This window comes from Arachis ipaensis, chromosome B9 (genome assembly GCF_059453495.1).
Source record: "Arachis ipaensis isolate K30076 ecotype BB chromosome B9, ASM5945349v1, whole genome shotgun sequence".
Classification (NCBI taxonomy): Eukaryota; Viridiplantae; Streptophyta; class Magnoliopsida; order Fabales; family Fabaceae; genus Arachis; species Arachis ipaensis.
The window spans coordinates 1421343-1440199 of NC_142444.1; the positions used below are offsets into that span (position 1 = coordinate 1421343).

The 18857-nt window shown below is 30.9% G+C and overlaps 3 protein-coding genes across 6 annotated transcripts; 2 read left to right on the forward strand and 1 right to left on the reverse strand.

Annotated features, from left to right (window-relative positions):
- On the forward strand, positions 1-2870 carry LOC107618196 (PPPDE putative thiol peptidase family protein). The gene is made up of 3 exons (XM_016320185.3): positions 1-440; positions 1163-1450; positions 2324-2870. The coding sequence occupies exons 1-3, from the start codon at positions 302-304 to the stop codon at positions 2596-2598; spliced, it is 702 nt and encodes a 233-aa protein (XP_016175671.1). The 5' UTR covers positions 1-301; the 3' UTR covers positions 2599-2870.
- Positions 2871-5812: 2942 nt separating this feature from the next.
- LOC107618676 (defective in cullin neddylation protein (DUF298)) lies at positions 5813-10143 on the reverse strand. Of its 4 annotated transcripts, none has more exons than XM_088499481.1 (11): positions 10040-10126; positions 9775-9941; positions 8680-8761; positions 8186-8260; positions 8051-8087; positions 7765-7848; positions 7578-7638; positions 7371-7477; positions 6616-6681; positions 6292-6432; positions 5813-6195 (listed from the first exon to the last, which is right to left on the reverse strand). In XM_088499481.1, exons 2-10 carry the CDS (start codon positions 9848-9850, stop codon positions 6337-6339), a joined length of 684 nt encoding a protein of 227 aa, XP_088355607.1. In that variant the 5' UTR covers positions 9851-9941; positions 10040-10126; the 3' UTR covers positions 5813-6195; positions 6292-6336. The 4 variants fall into 4 exon arrangements, with proteins under 4 accessions (XP_088355607.1, XP_020966432.1, XP_016176290.1 ...); XM_021110773.2 differs by having other exon boundaries at positions 5813-6198; XM_016320804.3 differs by having other exon boundaries at positions 9775-10143.
- A 3008-nt stretch (positions 10144-13151) lies between these two features.
- On the forward strand, positions 13152-17987 carry RAE1 (Transducin/WD40 repeat-like superfamily protein). Its single transcript, XM_016321032.3, has 11 exons — positions 13152-13397; positions 13540-13626; positions 13956-14033; positions 14162-14355; positions 14636-14777; positions 15862-15942; positions 16423-16551; positions 16652-16729; positions 17146-17217; positions 17338-17418; positions 17661-17987. Exons 1-11 carry the CDS (start codon positions 13350-13352, stop codon positions 17709-17711), a joined length of 1041 nt encoding a protein of 346 aa, XP_016176518.2. The 5' UTR covers positions 13152-13349; the 3' UTR covers positions 17712-17987.
- Positions 17988-18857: the final 870 nt, after the last annotated feature.

Here is an 18857-nt window from a genome sequence, read left to right on the forward strand (position 1 = left end):
AAACATATAAACATAACATAACGCGCACACACACTCTCACTCACTCACTCATCACCGGCCGGCGACACCATTCGCCGGAGGAACTCATTATTATCAATCAGAACAAGCTTCACACTCCTTTCACATTCTTCTTTGTTTTCTGCAAATTCTGATATCCAATCGGGAAAACTGAATAACTTTGGAGCATAACAAACACTAACTGTTTTCATGTGCTGCTTCTTTTGCACGATGCTGTTTTTGTAACAGAAGCTAAAAAGAAGAAAAAGTAGGAGGAGGAGGAGGAGGAGCAAAACGACGGCGTATGATGCTGTGCAGGAAAAGTTCTCGAAACGGCGTCGTTTCGGGATCGGTGCCGGTGTACCTGAACGTCTACGATCTTACGCCAATTAACGGTTACGCTTACTGGTTCGGACTCGGAGTGTACCATTCCGGCGTCGAAGGTTCTCTCTCTCTCTCTCTTTGTTTTTTAGAATTTTAATTTGAACCTTAATTTTGTTGAAACTCATCTTCATTATTCCATTTCTTTTTTTGTTTTTTTGGAATTTGAATCTGCAGAACGAACTGTCTCAGATCTAGGATCTGTTAGTGAAAAGAAAAATGGTAGTAATGTGTTTCATTTTTATATATTGCATAAACTGCAAAATCATTTTATGCATTTTTGTAAAGTGTTCATAATTTCTCACTCAATTTTGACTAGTGTAGACTGCTGCAGAAAAATTTAGAATATCTTAGTCACAGTATAATTTAATTTCAAATGAAGTTTGTTTGTTTAGGTTTGCATTAAGAATGAAGTTTTTCTGAATTTAAGAATCTCAATTATTGGCTATGAAAATCATGAAGATTTATTAGTACCATGTATGGTTTAAATGGCTAAAATTATGAAGATTTATTATCTGCTCATGGTTTCAACAAAATTCGTGTATTATAGTAGAGGTTAATTGTAGTTTAAGCTAATCTTGTAAAAACATTACGTCATTTATAAAAGAATCTACTAAAAATGAATTGATCTGTAGAAATTTCAATGGTTGTGACTAGTGAGAGTGACATATTTGATTTATTAACACTGCAAAATGAAATCATATTCTATTATAAGTTGATGCATTTGACTCTATTTTTCTCATGTAGCTGTTTGGTTTTGGTTTTGAAATTTTGTTGTTTGCAGTGCACAGTGTGGAGTATGCATTTGGGGCTCACGAGTACTCATCGACGGGGATATTCGAAGGGGAACCAAAGAGGTGTGAAGGGTTTAGATTCAGGAAGACAATACTGATTGGGAAGACAGATATGGGGCCGGATGAAGTGAGAGCGGTGATGGAAGAACTTGCAGCTGACTACAGAGGCAATGCCTACAACTTGATCACCAAAAACTGTAACCATTTCTGCAATGATACTTGTCTTAGGCTAACCGGAAATCCTATTCCCAGTTGGGTCAATCGTCTTGCCCGAATTGGTATGCCAACTTACTACTCATTGCAATAGTCACCTTTTGATTTTAATTTAAGAATCTCAGATGCAGATACATTGTCATTACTGAATTATGAAAATTTGACAGCTGGTACCATTGTGATTCCCATGATGATGTGTTGTGGTAATGGTTATAGTTATGTTGTTAATAATTGCCAAAAATTCATGAGAAAGACAGTTGACACAACTGCAATTTATTGGAGAACATAATTGAAACACCAGTTTTGTTTTCAATGTTTTAAAATTGAACTAGTTGTTAAATCATTACTCTTTCGGTTTACGGCATGTTTGATTTCATATGTGAATTGAATCTATGTCAGTTTCTTCTCCGTTCCATTTTCAAACCAAACTGATACTTATAGTTGAACTTCAGTGAAATGTTGATTCAACTTATAAATGTTTAATGATCAGTTGTGTTGATCCAAACTTAAAAATTCGCAACTTGTTAGACTTCTACAACTTTTGATGCTAATGCACTGTCTTCCTTTCTAGTTTTACTCCACTTCTCCAACTTATAATACCTTTTTGCAGTACCTTATGATTGTTAAGTGGTGATGAAAATTACTTAGCTATGATTTATGCATATTCAAGTTGAACTCTCATGTTGATCTCTCACTTAGTAGAATAAGACTTGGTTGTTAGGGTAAATTACATTCAAATCCCTCACTCATTCACATGCATTAAATTTTATAAGAGACAAGGATACCGGGTATTCTATAATTTTAATATTGCATAACCTCATTGCAGGTGAAATTTACTGTATCTATTTTTATAGTTGCACAGTTTTGGTTGAATTAATCCAACATTGATTGAAATTTTTTTTTTTCTTTTTGGATTGGTTGGGCAAATTTCGTGGCAGGTTTTATGTGCAACTGTGTTCTTCCCGTGACATTGAACTCGACCAAAGTTAGGCATCATAGAATAGAAGACAAGCCATGTGAAGCAGAGAAGCAAGCATTGAAAAGTGACTCAGACAACAACAACAAAGATAAGAACATTGCTTCAACAAATTCAACATCTACTTCTTCCCCAGCGTCCTCTACTTCCTCGGGGATTCGCAGGGGAAGAAGTAGAACTAGGCGAGCCCTTCCACCATCGTCGCCTTTGATTATTGGCTCTTCTTCTTCGTCATAAACTCATAATGATGTGCAAAAATTGATTTTTTTTTAAAAAAATCTTTGTTGTTTAGCTCAATTAAAGAAGTTGCTTTAACAGAAAAAAGAAGCAACTAACTGGGTTTTTCAAATTGAAATTTTTTATGCTTCATTCTTTTCATCCAATGATCTTATAAATATATCTTCATTTTTAGGGAGAGCAAAAAAATGGGATATTGACAATTTGTAATACCTAGTATCTTGCACTTCATAACTGCAATTATCATTTAAATCATTGTTTAAAATTTGAAATGTATTGATGATCTTCTAGATTGGATAATCAAGTGGAAAATCACATATGAATGATGAACCAAAGAGCAAAGATAATGGGAAAATATTTTAACGTTAAATTTAATGTCACAATTTAAGACAAATATTTGAATGAATGACTAACTCATCAAAATATAAATTTATTACGGTACTAAATATAATTATTTAGGTTAAAGTGAATAAAAAAGAATTTGTTCGTAATTGCATAATGTTTCCTGCAAATTGACTTCAACATCTGGTTCCTTCTTTTTAGATTGTTGTTTTTTTTTTTGGGTGGGGGAGGTTGTGTACAACATAGCAAATAGAGAAAAATAATAAAAGATATGATTAATATGAGCTTTTGTTTTGTCAAAATTTAGTTTAACGTTTAGAAGGGAAAAAAAAAATCTTGAGTTGCATTTCTGCCATGACTGCTTTAGAATACAACTAAACAATCCCATTAAAAAACATGTTCCAAAACACCAACATGAAATTGATTGAGTGATAGTGAAGTGCATTTTTTTTCTTTTTCATTTTTTTTCGAGTCTAAACTCTAAGAAAGTAAATATAATACTAAAAGATTGATGGAAACATTGGGCGAATATAGTTCTGAAGAATGTTATTTCAAGAATTTAAAATTGTCTAACACTCTATTTTCTCTAAACATATATTCACATTTGTTCCTTGAAAATGTCTAGGGATTAAATTTTTAAGTTAATAATCAATTAATATTTTTATTTTTTTTAATTTTTATCCTATGATAATAATTCAAACGTTTAATATTTGTTTATTAACTATTTTATTCGTTGATTATTGATTAAAGAAAAATTACTTTCCTAAAACTGTTGGAATAGCATTCCACTGTAATGTTGATATTGTATACACAATAGTGAAGTGAATTAATGATGGAATGGAACCAATTGAAAGAGAAGAATCTTTGCAAGAAAACATTATTATCTGTGCCGTAGTGAGTGTATAGTGTCCTAGATGTGAGTAATAATAATAATAAGGGTTTATCAATATTGTGTGACATATGTTAAGTTTATAAATTAAAATTTTTTTTATTAAAAATTAATTTTTTTTATTAAAAATATAAAAATTAAATTTTAATGTATTTATTTTATATTCATTACATACAAATATTTAAATTTTTTTATTAATAATAAATTAAGAACATATATTAGTTAAATTCTAATAATAATAATGATGATGATGATGATGAATTAATTGAAAATGGTCCTCACATTCTTCACACATGCCCATTGCCAAAGCAGTGACACTGACAGAGACATGTTCTTTGGAAGATTTGTGCTGTCATTTTCCGTCACAAAGTCTATCTGTCCCTATAAATATAATTCATTGTTTTTCTTTTTAGGGTAATGACTTTTGCTACTTAGAGCTTTAATCTTTTTCCTCCTTTGATAATTGATACTATTGGAGTCAACAAAGATGTATGTTAGAGCAACTACTTTTGACTAACAATAATAGACACAAGGACAATACCTTATTTAATTTAAATGTTACTTTAATAAAGAATATTTTAAGGAAAAAAATTGTGTAGCAAATTTCCTCAATTTCCACATATATAATAGATAATAAATATTGTTAAGATATTGGTGAAACAATATACATATTTTTATCCACATCACATTCTTGTACAATGAAAATGAAAACGTATATCTATTTATTTATAAGTCACCAAAAAAAAATTCTATTTATTTATATTGTATTCTTTTTCCTTTTTCAGTGGTAGAATTGTGAGATTTTAATCATTTTATACTTGATGATTCATTACATCACGTATGAATGGGTTGGATACACGATTTCATAAAAAATAAATCTAGATTGACATATTTAAAAAAAAAATAAGAGAAAAATCCAAAACAATCCTTGACAATTACCTCAAAAGACAACGAGGTCCTCAACAAAAAGAAATACCTAACTCGGCTCCTGAGCTTTACTTTTATGGGACTGATTAGCTCCTGTGCCAAAAAAAAAGATTAGGGATCGAGTTGGGTGTTTTTTTTTTTTGGGTCTCGTTGTCATTTCAAGATAATTGTGAGAGGTCGGGTGGAATATTCACTCAAAAAATAATAGTGGATATAAATAAAGACTTCATTGAAAATTTTAAACTAAAAAAAATCAAACTAAAAACGCTGTGAAATTACACGTACTTGTAAAGTAAGGTGGAAACTCAGATGCAGTCAACTTCACCTGAAGTTGATAGTTGAGAATTGTTAGATAAGAATTTAGTCAAATCAGTCAAATCATCTAACGGCTCTCACCATCTAACGACTCTCAGCTATCAACTTTACGTGAAGTCGACTGCACCTGAGTTTCCAAAGTAAAGTAATTAAATCTTAACACCTTGACATCATTCACATAATCACATCTCAATTATGAACCGTGTTCAACAATCTCTAGTACTACGGTAATGTCTGTGGTTCCAACTAATACATTGGAAATTTCTTGGAAATGATAAGTGTCCTTATGCTGAATGAGTGGCCAATTGGATTGAAAAAAAAAGTGCAATAATTTATCACATGTTTGGTTTCTTTTTTGAAAAATTCTAAACCATGGTTTTACCCTATCTAAGCACTATATATATATATATATATATATATATATATATATATATAACTACTTTCGACAAAACCATACATAAAATTACTAACTCAAATATTTTACGGTCTTGTTAAGAGTTTTTAATGCAATTATTGTGTATTTAATAAAGAAAAACTATAAAATTTTCTAGTTAAAGTAACCTCTTAATACTTGATATTATTAAATGAATAGCGCATACTTCTAATTAATAGGTTGCCTTGGTGAATGAAAATGAAAATAGGGATATAACTTTTTTTTTTAAAAAAAAATCAACTTTAATAAAATGATGAATACTAATATTGGACACATTTTTGGATAAAATATAACGAGATTGCAAGAACTTGGGATCAAATATGACTTTCATTGTGTATAACTATGACAATATAAATACCAGTCTCACTCAACTCAATTCAATTTAACAAAAGCTATTAATGTGAATTATATGAATAGGAAGAGACGATGGTGATGATGTTGGATTGTGGGAATAATCACAAAGTGCAAGCTTGTATCTAACCCTCAACTGCATCTATATATCACAAAATAGCAAAAATGTAAAGGATAATGCAATAATGGTTCATGTTTAATATATATGCCCTTTTTAGAAACTTGGGCCATCATCAGAAAGAACAAGAGCTTGCTAAGGATAAAAACAAGCCACAACCACAAAGCATCTCTATCTGATTTTGGTAGTTTTCCAAAAGTTCTGCTTTTACTTGAACAAGTGCTGCTGCCAACAAATCAAATTAGTATAAGTCAGAAACAAAAGCTTCATGAAACCAAAAGATATTATGAGGAATGAAGAAAGGGTTGAAATGCATACCAATGATTCTGCTTCACAGAGAATCAGGTGGCTGAAAATCTAAGATCACTTTTGGTTTTCTCGCAGCCACTCAACGAAATTGTCGAGGATCAATGGCCATGCAAGTTCTGGATCATAGTTATCGAGCGCTGGGAAACTTATCTGCGAATAAATGAAAAGATTAAAATAGCAAGTCAAGAAATTCAACATGAAGTACCGAAATGCAAATGGTTAAGAAGCCAATGGAGCTACAACAAATACATATTCTTCATATGTGATTCTGCAAAATGGCTGAAGGGATAATTATTATAATAACATCTAGACATGGCAGAAAAAAGTTCCTACCTCATTGCAAAACCGGAAAAATCCCATCCATTGATCCATGTTTATGACCTTGTAATCATCTTGAGTCTGCCATAAATGATAAAAACACGTTCGTAAGAATTAACAAGAACTAAAAGAATATTGTAAAATCCACTACTCAACTTCAAGTATCCCACATAGGGCTGGAAGTGAGTCAAGCCAGCTCATGAGCCAGCTCGAGCTCGACTCGTTAACAGCTCGATAAGCTAAGCTCGTGAGCTGGTGAGCCAAGCTTGAGCCTGAAATTGAGCTCATAAATTAAATGAGCCAAGCTTGAGCTTGGATAAGCTCAGCTCATATATATATATATATATATAACAATCTTAATTATTTAATATTTATATTTATTTTTTACATATAATTTTAATATAGGACATAAATAAAAAATTTATAATTTATTGATAGATAAACAATATATAAAATTGATCTTTTCAAATATTTTTAAAAATATATAAGTTATAATTTATTGATATAAAATTATAGATTATATATCTATGTTTCTCTTATTTGAGCCAGCTCGTGAGCTCGAACCAGCTCGTGAGCTTTTGGTGAGCCGAGCTTGAGCTTAAGAAATAAGCTCGATTGTTAATGAGCCGAGCCGTGAGCTAAACTCAATTTTCGTGAGCCGAGCTTGAGCTTGGTCTAGCTCGACTCAGCTCGGCTCACTTCCAGCCCTAAATTCCCACAGATGATAAAAACATGTATGAATAAACGAAAATGTAAAATCGATTACTCACCTTCAAATATTCCACAAATAAGTTGACTTGGGTTGGAAATGTTGAACTCAAAACAAGTGTAAGTAATTGACAGATGCTCTCTATATCAATGCTTTTCTGTTTCTCCTCTGTAAATGGTTAGAGGAATTAGATATAGTACATACATTACATGAACAAAGGAGAAAATGGTAAACATTTTCTTTTAAAAAGAAAATTGCATGAGTGTACCTGTTAAACAATATTGGAAAGCATAAGAATAGAAATCTGCAAAATTTGATGGCCTTCTAACCTTTACATTTGTCATAAAAATAAACAAGTTAGTAACTTACACAAAATTCCAAACATGAATAAGTAGCACTTTAGACTAACTAATTTCTCTATGAATTATAAAAGAGTATCACCTAACAAATTATACCTCTTTTTCCAAGTCTGGAAGTGCTTTCTTCAATTTACTTACTGTATCAGCCCTTAGTGCTTTTAAGCCTCTCCTCCACTCATCCTGCAAATATTCAGTATATGGATGGGAAGGAAAGATAGTATCAAAACTACATGATTGTGCACCAAACATAAAAGAGACTTAAGTAATTCCCTATGCCTGTGCCTTTTATTTTCTATAAGTTTCTGTATTATTGAGATGAAATAATTTCAAAAGAAGTTTTAACATTGAAATTTGTAATAGGCATATGAAAATTGTCTCTTACCAAAGTAAAATATCCTTGCTCGTCAGCTTTCATTTTCCTGTTGCATTTAGTCCTCATCATCTCCAAACAATTTAAAATAAAGATATAGGAATAATACAACATAGAAGATTAATTAAGGCTAGCACCGTAGCTTACCATGCCAGCATCAAGATCCTCACATCAGTATGATCCACCTCCATATCAGCACAGAGGGTTTCAATTCCTTCTGGGCTGTATCCAAAGTAAATAAGTAAACTAATTTACCTAGTATTTGCATGAAAAAAGCTACTTATTAAACAATGAATCTCCATCTGTCAACTTTCAAACATACATAACTCTTGTTTGTATGATATTTTAATTTTAATTTCTTTTTGCATCTTATTTAGATTCATCTTTGATGTTTTAAATAGTAAGTATCGTGTCATCCTATGTTTCCCAAGAGGTTGACTCCTAAGCTGTAGTTGATACATTAATTGAGCTAGAACAGTTAATTTACATAATTCAGTAGCCACTGATGATTGGGAACTAAAATAACCCATATGTCCACATCCGAGGCTTGAAAATTGGATTAAGAATTAGACATCATAATATAATTTGGTTCATACATATTGAGTTGCGGAAAATAAAATCTGTGGATGAAGCATACTTACTCAATCACCCCAGATCCATTGGCATATGTATAAAATAGACTATCAATTCTTTCCAATTCCTTTGAGCTCGCTTTACTCGAGGCTGAAAATTTTACTCATATTAGGACATATAGCAACACATTATTTGCTATTTGTTGAATGGTATAAATATGATTCTATTAAAGGCACGCACACACTGGAAGAAACAGGTAATGCTAAACATATATAGTTCAAAACACATATAAGCGAGTCTATAGGCATGCAATTCCTATCTACCATATAAAACCAATCCAAGTAGACACAACATGCTTAGCTTCTGACACGCTCGGGTGGATGCCGCAAATATCTTAGCTTTCCCCAGTGGCAAATGTATTCATAAAAGAACTTTCCTTTGCTATGATTTTCTTCCAATAATATCGAAGAGTCCCCATCATCAGAATAATAGTGAGAAGCAAGGTACATCCAACTTCCATCGCAATATTTCAATTGTACTTGACTGCTTTGAGTTATACACTCAGCTGAGTCATAAACTTGCAAGAAATCTCTTATTTAGAGGATATGATTAATGCAGCAACGTGTACAAACTAACTTTCCTCTTCAAAATAACTAGCTAGTAGCTACCCTTCAAGTTAAGAGCAAGAACTTAGACTTTTAGGACAAGCAATTTGATAATTGTTTGGCGCCCCATTTTTTCGACCAAACAAATATGCTTTTATCAAGCTTGAGTTGTCCATACCATAGTTTGATCCATTACTACTAATTAACTACATCAAACTTTTTTCTTATATATATATTTGAAAGTTGGTTCCTCTCTCAGGATCCAACTTCTTTCCTATGCCACTTAGTTTCTCTCCTTATCAATCCACAATATCAAAACACAACAGAATTACAAAAGTAAATTATGTATGAAAATAAAATATTTTCCTGAAAAATTAACAAAACGAACAAAAAAAAAATCAACTTTAACATGACCTGTAATACCTTAAAAAAAAAAAAAGATAAGCCCTTAATTTAGTCATTAAATAAATATTCAATTGAAGAACAAGGATAACAGCAGCTCAAAGCAGCAAAATTGTAACAACAAATTATGGAAAATTACAAAAATACAAAAAATACCTGAACGGAATAGATCAGCAGCAGAGGAATTGATTGAATTGGATTGACCCGTTTTCTTAGATGCAGAGCGTCGCATCTTCAATTTTCAATTCCAAATCGATTCGAATCGGCGAGTGAAGTGAGCAAGCGAGAGAAGAATCTTCGTCGCTTCACGAAAGCACCTGAAGCTGAATCAGAAAGGCGCCAAATTGGAAAATTGGAAGGGAAAAGAGAAAATTTGATAGATGGATATATAGAGAAGAGGAAATTAGGTTAATAAAAATACGATTTTTTTTTCCTTCTTCTATCTTTGTTGTTGTTGTTCTTGTATTCAGAAAATGACGTGGATGATTACAAATTTACAACTAAGTGTGAATGAGAATTTACCTCATTTAATTATAAAGTGCTGTTTTTTTTTCATTTCTTTGACTTTGGGTCTTTGACTTTGCATGCTTCTTCGCTCATGCTACTACAAACCTTAAATATTTTAGGCTTAGGTTTTAGTTTTGTTTTTTCCTTCCTCAAATTTTAGAGGCATGCAACACATATAAGTCTTTTTCACTTACAAGTCTTATAAGTTGGCACAAACTTAACAAAAATTACGTATTACATTTTCACATTCAAGAGTAAATAAATGCACGTTATTCAACCACTTTCTGTTTCCAAAGCGCGCTACTCACTATGCATTATAAACGACTATTCTTCTTCTTTCTCCATGAAAACGAATTTCTTGCCAAATTTGAAGATAATGGAACTTTAGAAATACACCCAAACGATTACAGAAATACACTCAAACGATTACAAAAATACACCCAAAGGATTACCGAAATACACCCAAACGATTACAGGAATTCACCCAAACGATTATAGAAATACACCTAAAGGATTACAGAAATACACCAAAGGATTACAAAAACTACACCCAAAGAATTTAAGAAATACACCCAAAATTCGTTGAAATACACCTTATGCATAATTTAGAACTCTTTCTCTTTCTCCTCCTCATCTTCTGCTGCTTCTTCTTCTTCAAAAACGATTTCAGAGCTTGATGTCAAAAAATAATGGAAATCAATAATAACGAAGAAAGAAAACAGAGAGAAAAGCGCGTAAATGAAGAAGGAGAAAGAGAAGGCAAGAAACGAAAGAAAACGTGTAGTAAGAAGAAAAAGAAGGTGCAGTGAAAGCGTGCAGTAACAGTTGAAGAAGGAGAAAGAGAAGGCAAGAAACGAAAGAAAAGAAGAAGAAGAGGAAGAGGAAGAAGAACGTGCGCAAGAAGAAGAAGAATGTACACTTGTAAAGACTTGTATAAAAAAAAACGCTTGTATGTGGAGAATTTCTCTAAATTTTAATGTAGAAAAGAAAATTATAAATGTTATTTGGACAAAGTATATTTCGTTGTTGATATTTTTTTAAAATTTTTAAAATTATCTTTGATGTTTAGTTTGATTTAAATTTATTTTTAGTGTTTTAAAAAATAATTAATTCTATCTTTAATATTTAATTTAATTCTTAGCATTTTAAAAATTATAATTTAAATAGAAGGATAAATTTAAGATTAAATCACACAAACAAATTAAATTGGGATCAATATTACACAAATGTCTTAAAATAAAATAGGTTATATGCATGTTCGATTTATTATATATGCTATATCAATAGTAAATCGAATTAACTTGATTTAAGTTAATATATGTGCTATATCAATAGTAAATCGAATCTAATTTATTCTATTTATTACTTCTACAGTATATACATGTAAACCGAATCTAGTTGACTAATACATATTATTGACATTTCTGTCAATAAAAAAATTCTCCATTTAAATTCAAATAAAATATAAAAAAATTAAAATGAATAAGAATAGAAATTCAACTTTTGTGTTTTAATTAAAATTTTAGAAAATTTACATTTTTATAAACTTACGAATGTAAAACGGAATATTAAACAATTTCTAAAAATTCATTAAAAATATTATTTGACTTATTAGCATCTAAAAAATTATTATTGGAATTTTTAATGTTGAAAAAATTAATATAAAGTATAGCTCTCTAAAGTGGCATAAAAGTTAAAATTTGAATTTTTTTCAGAATCAGAAATAACAAATAGTTATATAATATATAATAACCAACCATATTTATACAATATGTAATTTTTGAAATTAAGTATAAAATTTATGCTTTGATGATTGTATGCTCTGAAAAATCCAAGTTTAACTAAATTACACTAATATCCTATAGTGAATTAGCTAACATGTATGTCTTAAAGTAATTTTATGTAAATCAAATCAACTAAATTCGATTTACGATTTTTTTAATGTAAATTGGATTCGATTTACTATATACACTATATCAATAGTAAATCAAATTAGCTTGATTTGATTTACATGTATATCCTATCAATTTAGGATTGATATAGCATATACATGTAAATCGAATTAAGATAAATATTTATTTATTTTATATTAACTTTAAAACATAAATATCAATAAAAAATACTCTCATTTGGATTCAACTAAAATATTTAAAAAATTAAAACAAATAAAAATAGAAATTCAACTTTTGTATTTTAGTTCAAATTCTAGAAAATCTATATTTTTATAAACTTATGAATGTAAAACAGAACATTAAACGAATTCTAAAAATTCATTAAAAATTATCATTTGACTTATTAGCATCTAAAAATTATTACTGGGACTTTTAATGTTAAAAAAATTAATATAAAATATAACCTTTTAAAATGGTACAAGAGTTAAAATTTAAATTTTTTTAAAATTAGAAGTTATAGATAATTATACAATATATAATTACTAACTATATTTATATAATATTTAATTTAAAAAATAATTAACATACGAATAATTCACATTCATAAAATGAATGGTGATCAAAATTATACAAATATCCTGAATATAAATTGGTTAGTAACTAATTTAGCCATTTACATGTATATTAAATTAGCACAGTTTAAATTAGCAAGCCGCCAAATAAATCGAATTACTAAAAAAGGAGCTAAAAAAAATTAAGTCCAAAAAAATATATAAAAATTCGTAATCATATTATCATCTAAAAATATATAATTTTGCATGAAATTAAATTATCTAAATCTAAAATTCAAAAGCTGAATATCTAAAATATAAGTATAAAATTATTCTTAACCTTTATATATTGCTAGTTTAAATAACATATTTAAATCATATCTTCAATAAAAAAAAATGTCTTTCACACCAACTTCATTAGATTTTTTATTTTTAATTCACAAAAATTAAATTCTTAAACTAACTCAATATCTAATCTAAGTATCTAACAACTTATTTATTTGCATTTTCTCACATTAAAAAATTGTGTAATTATTTGGGCGCGTAAGATATTTATTATATAGTCACCGGAGAAGGTAAAATCAACAGGAAGCCCCTCAAGTTAGCGTTATTTCGAAATTGACCCTCTCACCGTACGGTAAACGCTAATCAACCTTCTTCTCCTTCAGACTTGAGATTAAAACCTTGTTTCAGTTCCTTCCTTAGTTCAAAACACAAAACCCTCCAAAACAAACTCTTCTTTCTCTTTCTTCAGTAGATTCTGTGTTTGTTTTTCTTCAAAATGTCCACTTTCGGTTCCGCCAATACAAATCCTAACAAATCCTACGAGGTATTGCATTCTACATTCTCCAATTTCTGCTTCAACACTTTCTTATTCTTTCGCACTATTATCATTATTACGGTCTTTTATTATTGTTATTATTATTATTATTTTGGTTATTGTTAATTTGTGGTTGCAATTTTTTTTTTAGGTAACCCAGCCACCTGGTGATTCAATTTCCAGCCTCTGTTTCAGTCCCAAGGCCAATTTTCTTGTCGCTACTTCATGGGATAACCAGGTTTCAGTTTGACTTGGATATTAGGGCATATTTTTTCTGTTAATGTTTTGTGTTATTTCTATTTTTTAATGTTAGTTCACAAAAGAAAAATTGTCACAATGTTATCTGTTTGGTGTTTCTTGCTTTTACCATTAACTTCTCAAACTGAAAGTGATATGATGTTTTTTGTAATTAGTATTAGAAAGAAGAAATGGTGACAGAAAATACTTCTGAAACTAAACCAGCTCTTCAAATTTGTGTGAAGAAAAAGCTCTTATGTTGTGTTTAATTGTTTGATAGACATATGTTTTTTTTTTTTTTTGGGTGAATTTCTTTTGTCAATATGGTAGGTTCGATGTTGGGAGATTGCAAGGAATGGAACTGTTATCAACAGCACACCCAAGGCTTCAATATCTCATGACCAACCAGTAATGAATTTCAGCTCATTTTATTAAAAAAAAAAAAGAAAAAGAAATAATTATTATTAGTGCTATTACTGGAAATTTCTTTTGGACTGAGATGGCATTATAATTAATGTTCTCTTTTATTGTTTAAGGTTTTGTGCTCCACTTGGAAGGATGATGGAACAACGGTTTTCTCCGGAGGCTGCGACAAGCAAGTCAAGATGTGGCCGCTTTTGTCCGGTGGACAACCAATGACTGTTGCCATGCACGATGCCCCCATTAAAGAGATTGCGTGGATACCGGAGATGAATCTCTTAGCCACTGGGAGCTGGGATAAGACCCTAAAGTATGCTTTTTTATTCCTTTTCTTCATTTTTAGTTTAATGAGACTTAGTTTATTTTGTTGACAACTTCAATTTTGGAGGACAAAAATTTGAATTCAAATTGCTAATACCCTTACTATTGTTCTGGTTCATTATAGTTTTGGTCAGAAAGATGCATTTTATAATTTTCTTTAATTTTGTTTTCCAACACCTTTACATGGTATCATCGTTGTGGTTTATATTGAAGTTATAGCTACTTCAGAAATTATTTTATGAATTATGTTTTTACTTTTTTATTTATAGGTATTGGGATACTAGGCAGTCAAATCCAGTGCATACTCAACAACTCCCTGATCGCTGTTATGCAATGTCAGTGAAACATCCACTGATGATTGTAGGAACTGCAGATAGAAATCTGATTGTCTTCAACTTGCAGAATCCTCAGGTGGTGTTTATTCTGTTACTTGTTTTGAAAGTATCTTTGTTGCTTGTAACACATTAAGCAATAGATTGGTGCCTATTGTAAATTTTGATTTTTATACTTAGGAAGTTGAAATTCAACTATAAATTCTATAATGAGTATTCAATTTGAGTAACATGGATGCTAGTGTATAATTTTGTGAGATAATGTTAAATATACAAGTGTTATGAGAACGGTTATGTTCTTATAAAATATCATAACTTGGATAACAAACTATTAAAGGGCATTGTGCACTTCACAGGACTTGAGGCTGATCATCCAAACTTTCTCAGTAGAATTGTCTTCTAGGAAAACCCTAAAATAAATAAATAAGTTGGTATAGGTAAGTAAGTAAATAAATACAAGCTCATTACAATTGATCAATACCTGAACGCAATATGCTAAACTTAACTTAGTACTCTAAATGTCTATAAAACCATGTTTTTCTTAGTACTCTAAATGTCTATAAAACCATGTTTTTCTTTTTCTTACTTTGATAAATAAAATTTCATTATCTACATAATGGGGGTCACATCCTATCTCTTGAGGTGCCCATTGCCCACAAATAGGAGGAAATACATGCCACTTTGAACATATTGTAGAGAATCTGGAAAAGAAAAGGTGCAATCTAACAACTGAACTATTACGTTATTGTATGCAAAAGCTTGATCTTTTCTCTATTAGATAGGGTCAGTTACATGGATGCAATTGTGTAGTGGCATAAACCATGGCTATAGAAAATTAAGCAAACTATTTACTATTAAAATTTACATCTTTACTTGTAATTTTGTCTGTTATTTTTCTTGGTTCACTCCACCTCTAACGGTTGGATTACCACCTATCTTATATACTCTTTTATTAAGATTCCTATAGGGCTACACACATGGCCAAACCAGCCAAGAGCATTTTTTGTTTGATTTCGGTTTACTAGTCACATGATCTGTTTTATTGGTTTAAAAGGAACAATTTATGAAGCACTGATTTCATATTAATATGTGAGGAACAGCTGATTTCAATAAATGTCTATTATTCGATGTTTTTATTCTTATCTGTATTGAAATCCTAACAGACTGAGTACAAAAGAGTGGTTTCACCCCTGAAGTATCAGACAAGATGTGTCGCTGCTTTTCCAGATCAACAAGGCTATTTGGTATGTATTGGCATGCTTTTCTAGATCAGACAAGATGTGTTGCATTCTTACATTCAGTTACACCGACAGAAGTCGTCTTGTCCTTTTATTTTATTTGATATCATGCCTGCTATGATTAGTGTGATGCTGTGAAGAGCCTCCATAGTTTGATGATGCTATAGTTGGTTTATGCTAAAAGGATTTTGAACTAACATCTCTCGGATGACAATGCTGACGCCTTATTTAACGAGATATAACTTGTAGAAGCTGCAAATTGAATAATTCTATTCCTTATTTTCCTTTGCCATACTTGTTTAGTTGCTCTATGCATGCATGGTCCGAAATCTTTCAGTTTTAATTGTTTTCTCCTCCATCATCACCAGTGTTTTCTTGGTGATGTTATTCTCACCATTGGTAAAATCTTCATGTATATATATTGACTGAAAGACTAAAGCATTACTTTAAATTAACACTGTTAAGCATTGATTATTCTCTTTGTAGGTTGGCTCAATAGAGGGAAGAGTTGGAGTACAACACCTAGACGATGCACAACAAAACAAGAACTTTACTTTCAAATGCCACCGAGAGAATAATGAGATATATTCTGTCAACGCTCTAAATTTCCATCCGGTAACACACCATATAATATCAAACTTAGTTGAAGTTCGTTCTGAAAGGTAGTCGATCTAATATTCTGTAGTGTCATATCTTATTTGACATTTGCATTCAGGTACACCACACGTTTGCAACTGCTGGATCTGATGGTGCTTTTAATTTCTGGGATAAGGACAGTAAGCAGAGACTGAAGGTTCTAATATTTCTCTGAATTTCTCCCTTCCACTTGTCCTTTTATGAAATTGATCATTGGAATTTCCAAACACACTTTCACATTTGTCTTGTAAAATAATAGTTTTTGTGCTAGTAGGTTCCATTTGTATGTATGGCATAAGTTCATCTGGTAGCCATGATATCACCATTATTTGGCTTAGTTTCCTTTCTCATTTGGTTACCCTGAGTGGGAGGCACATGCTCTCTAATTTTCCTGTTTTTCCATATAGGCAAAGTGAAGGGCGAATCCCTTTCAGATTTGGTTTTTAATTTTCTGGATTTTAGAGCCGTTATCTCTATATTGATCATGTATTATTTTCTATGCAGCTTAATGTTTTTCATGAAGTATTTGATGTTACTATCATTTGACTTATAACACATGAATATGTTTTGCAGGCCATGCAAAGGTGTAGCCAACCCATACCTTGCAGTACATTCAACAATGACGGATCCTTATTCGCTTATGCGGTATGTCTCATTGTTTTCACAAGCCATTTTTTTTTCCAACTTCCCGCAGAATTCAAGTTGCGATTGGTTTGTTCAAGATACGATATTTAATTTGATTCTGAAACGTGTTTCATTCTGTAGGTCTGTTATGATTGGAGCAAGGGTGCAGAAAATCACAATCCAACCACAGCCAAGAACTACATCTTCCTGCACATACCACAGGTACACTCATGCATATACACAAGTTAGTAGATTGTTAAATAATCTTTTGAAGAACATATTATAACAACTTATCTAAGAAGTAAAAAATTAAACAAATTCAGGGTGCTTCATTCATTCAGATGCCTCTTCATTCCGTTGTTAACTATGAATTTATAGTTCCATGATGCACAGAACTTCCTATGTTATTCTTGTATTGTTTCCTTTCTCTTTTTTTATGTTCTAAGTAGAGATTATGTGGGCAGGAATCTGAGGTTAAAAGCAAGCCAAGAACTGGAGCAACAGGTAGAAAGTGAGGGCTCTGTTAAAAGGGTCAGAGTTTTGGAGAATTCGTTACAGAGATTTGATACGCGATTCAACAGAATCAGTCATTTGATGTTTTGGCGAAATCTGCTAAGATTGCTTCTGATATAAGATTTTCTTTTTAGGGTCGCCAATCTTTTCTAGTCTGCCAATGTACTGATATATTGATTTGAGGTTAGGTTGATTCCCTTTAATCACATGTACAGATTGGTTCTGATATCTTTTTGAAATTTTTGGATGGATCTGATGGATTCTTCTTTCATTCATAACTAAAGGTGTGCAATTTTTTTTTGGGGAGAGAAAATATTCTTGTTCTTGAAAAGAGAAAATCACCTGTTTGTGGTAACTTGGTAGCCTTTGTTTTGAGGTACTGAGACAGAGACTGAGAGACTGAGACTCAGTATCATGTTTGTTAGTTCAGAGATTGGTACTAAAATTTCTGTCTCTGTCTCTAAAATTTTAGTATTTCAGTACCTCCAAAAAGTCGGGACACAGGGGACTGAATTTTTTAGAGATAGAGACTGAAATTTTAATAACATTTTATACCTAAAATACTTTCATTTCAATTAATTAATTCCAATTTTACCCTTTGTGCAAATTAAATTAGAGTTTCATTCTTGTTTATTTCTGTCTCCCATTTTGCACCAAACAGAATACTGAAATTTATTTCAATCTCTGTCTCTTAGTCTCAGTCTCAGTCTTTCTGTCTCTGTCTCTCCACCAAACTTTAAAAGGTAACATTTCAAGACATGACTCTCCCTCCCTTTTCCTCTAAAACACGAATTCACAAAAGACACAGACAACACGCACAACAACAACAAAGTCTTATTTCATTTCATTGGGTAGGATCGATTATATGAATCAAACAATGTCATTGTATTTTATTATGTATTATATTTACAGTAAGATGATTTATACATAAATCTTCTTTAATTACTTCTGTATGGTTTTTTTTTATATTTCTTTCGACGTCTGTTTATCTTTAAATAAAAAAATAAAAAGAAAAACTTGAAAAAGTAAGGGGAGGAAGAGAGATTGATAAAGGGCGTTCCAAGGAGTTGGAAAAAAAATTGGATGTTAAAGAAATAGAAACTAAATGAGTGGTGGAACAATTTTGTGTAGGATAATATGATATAGAA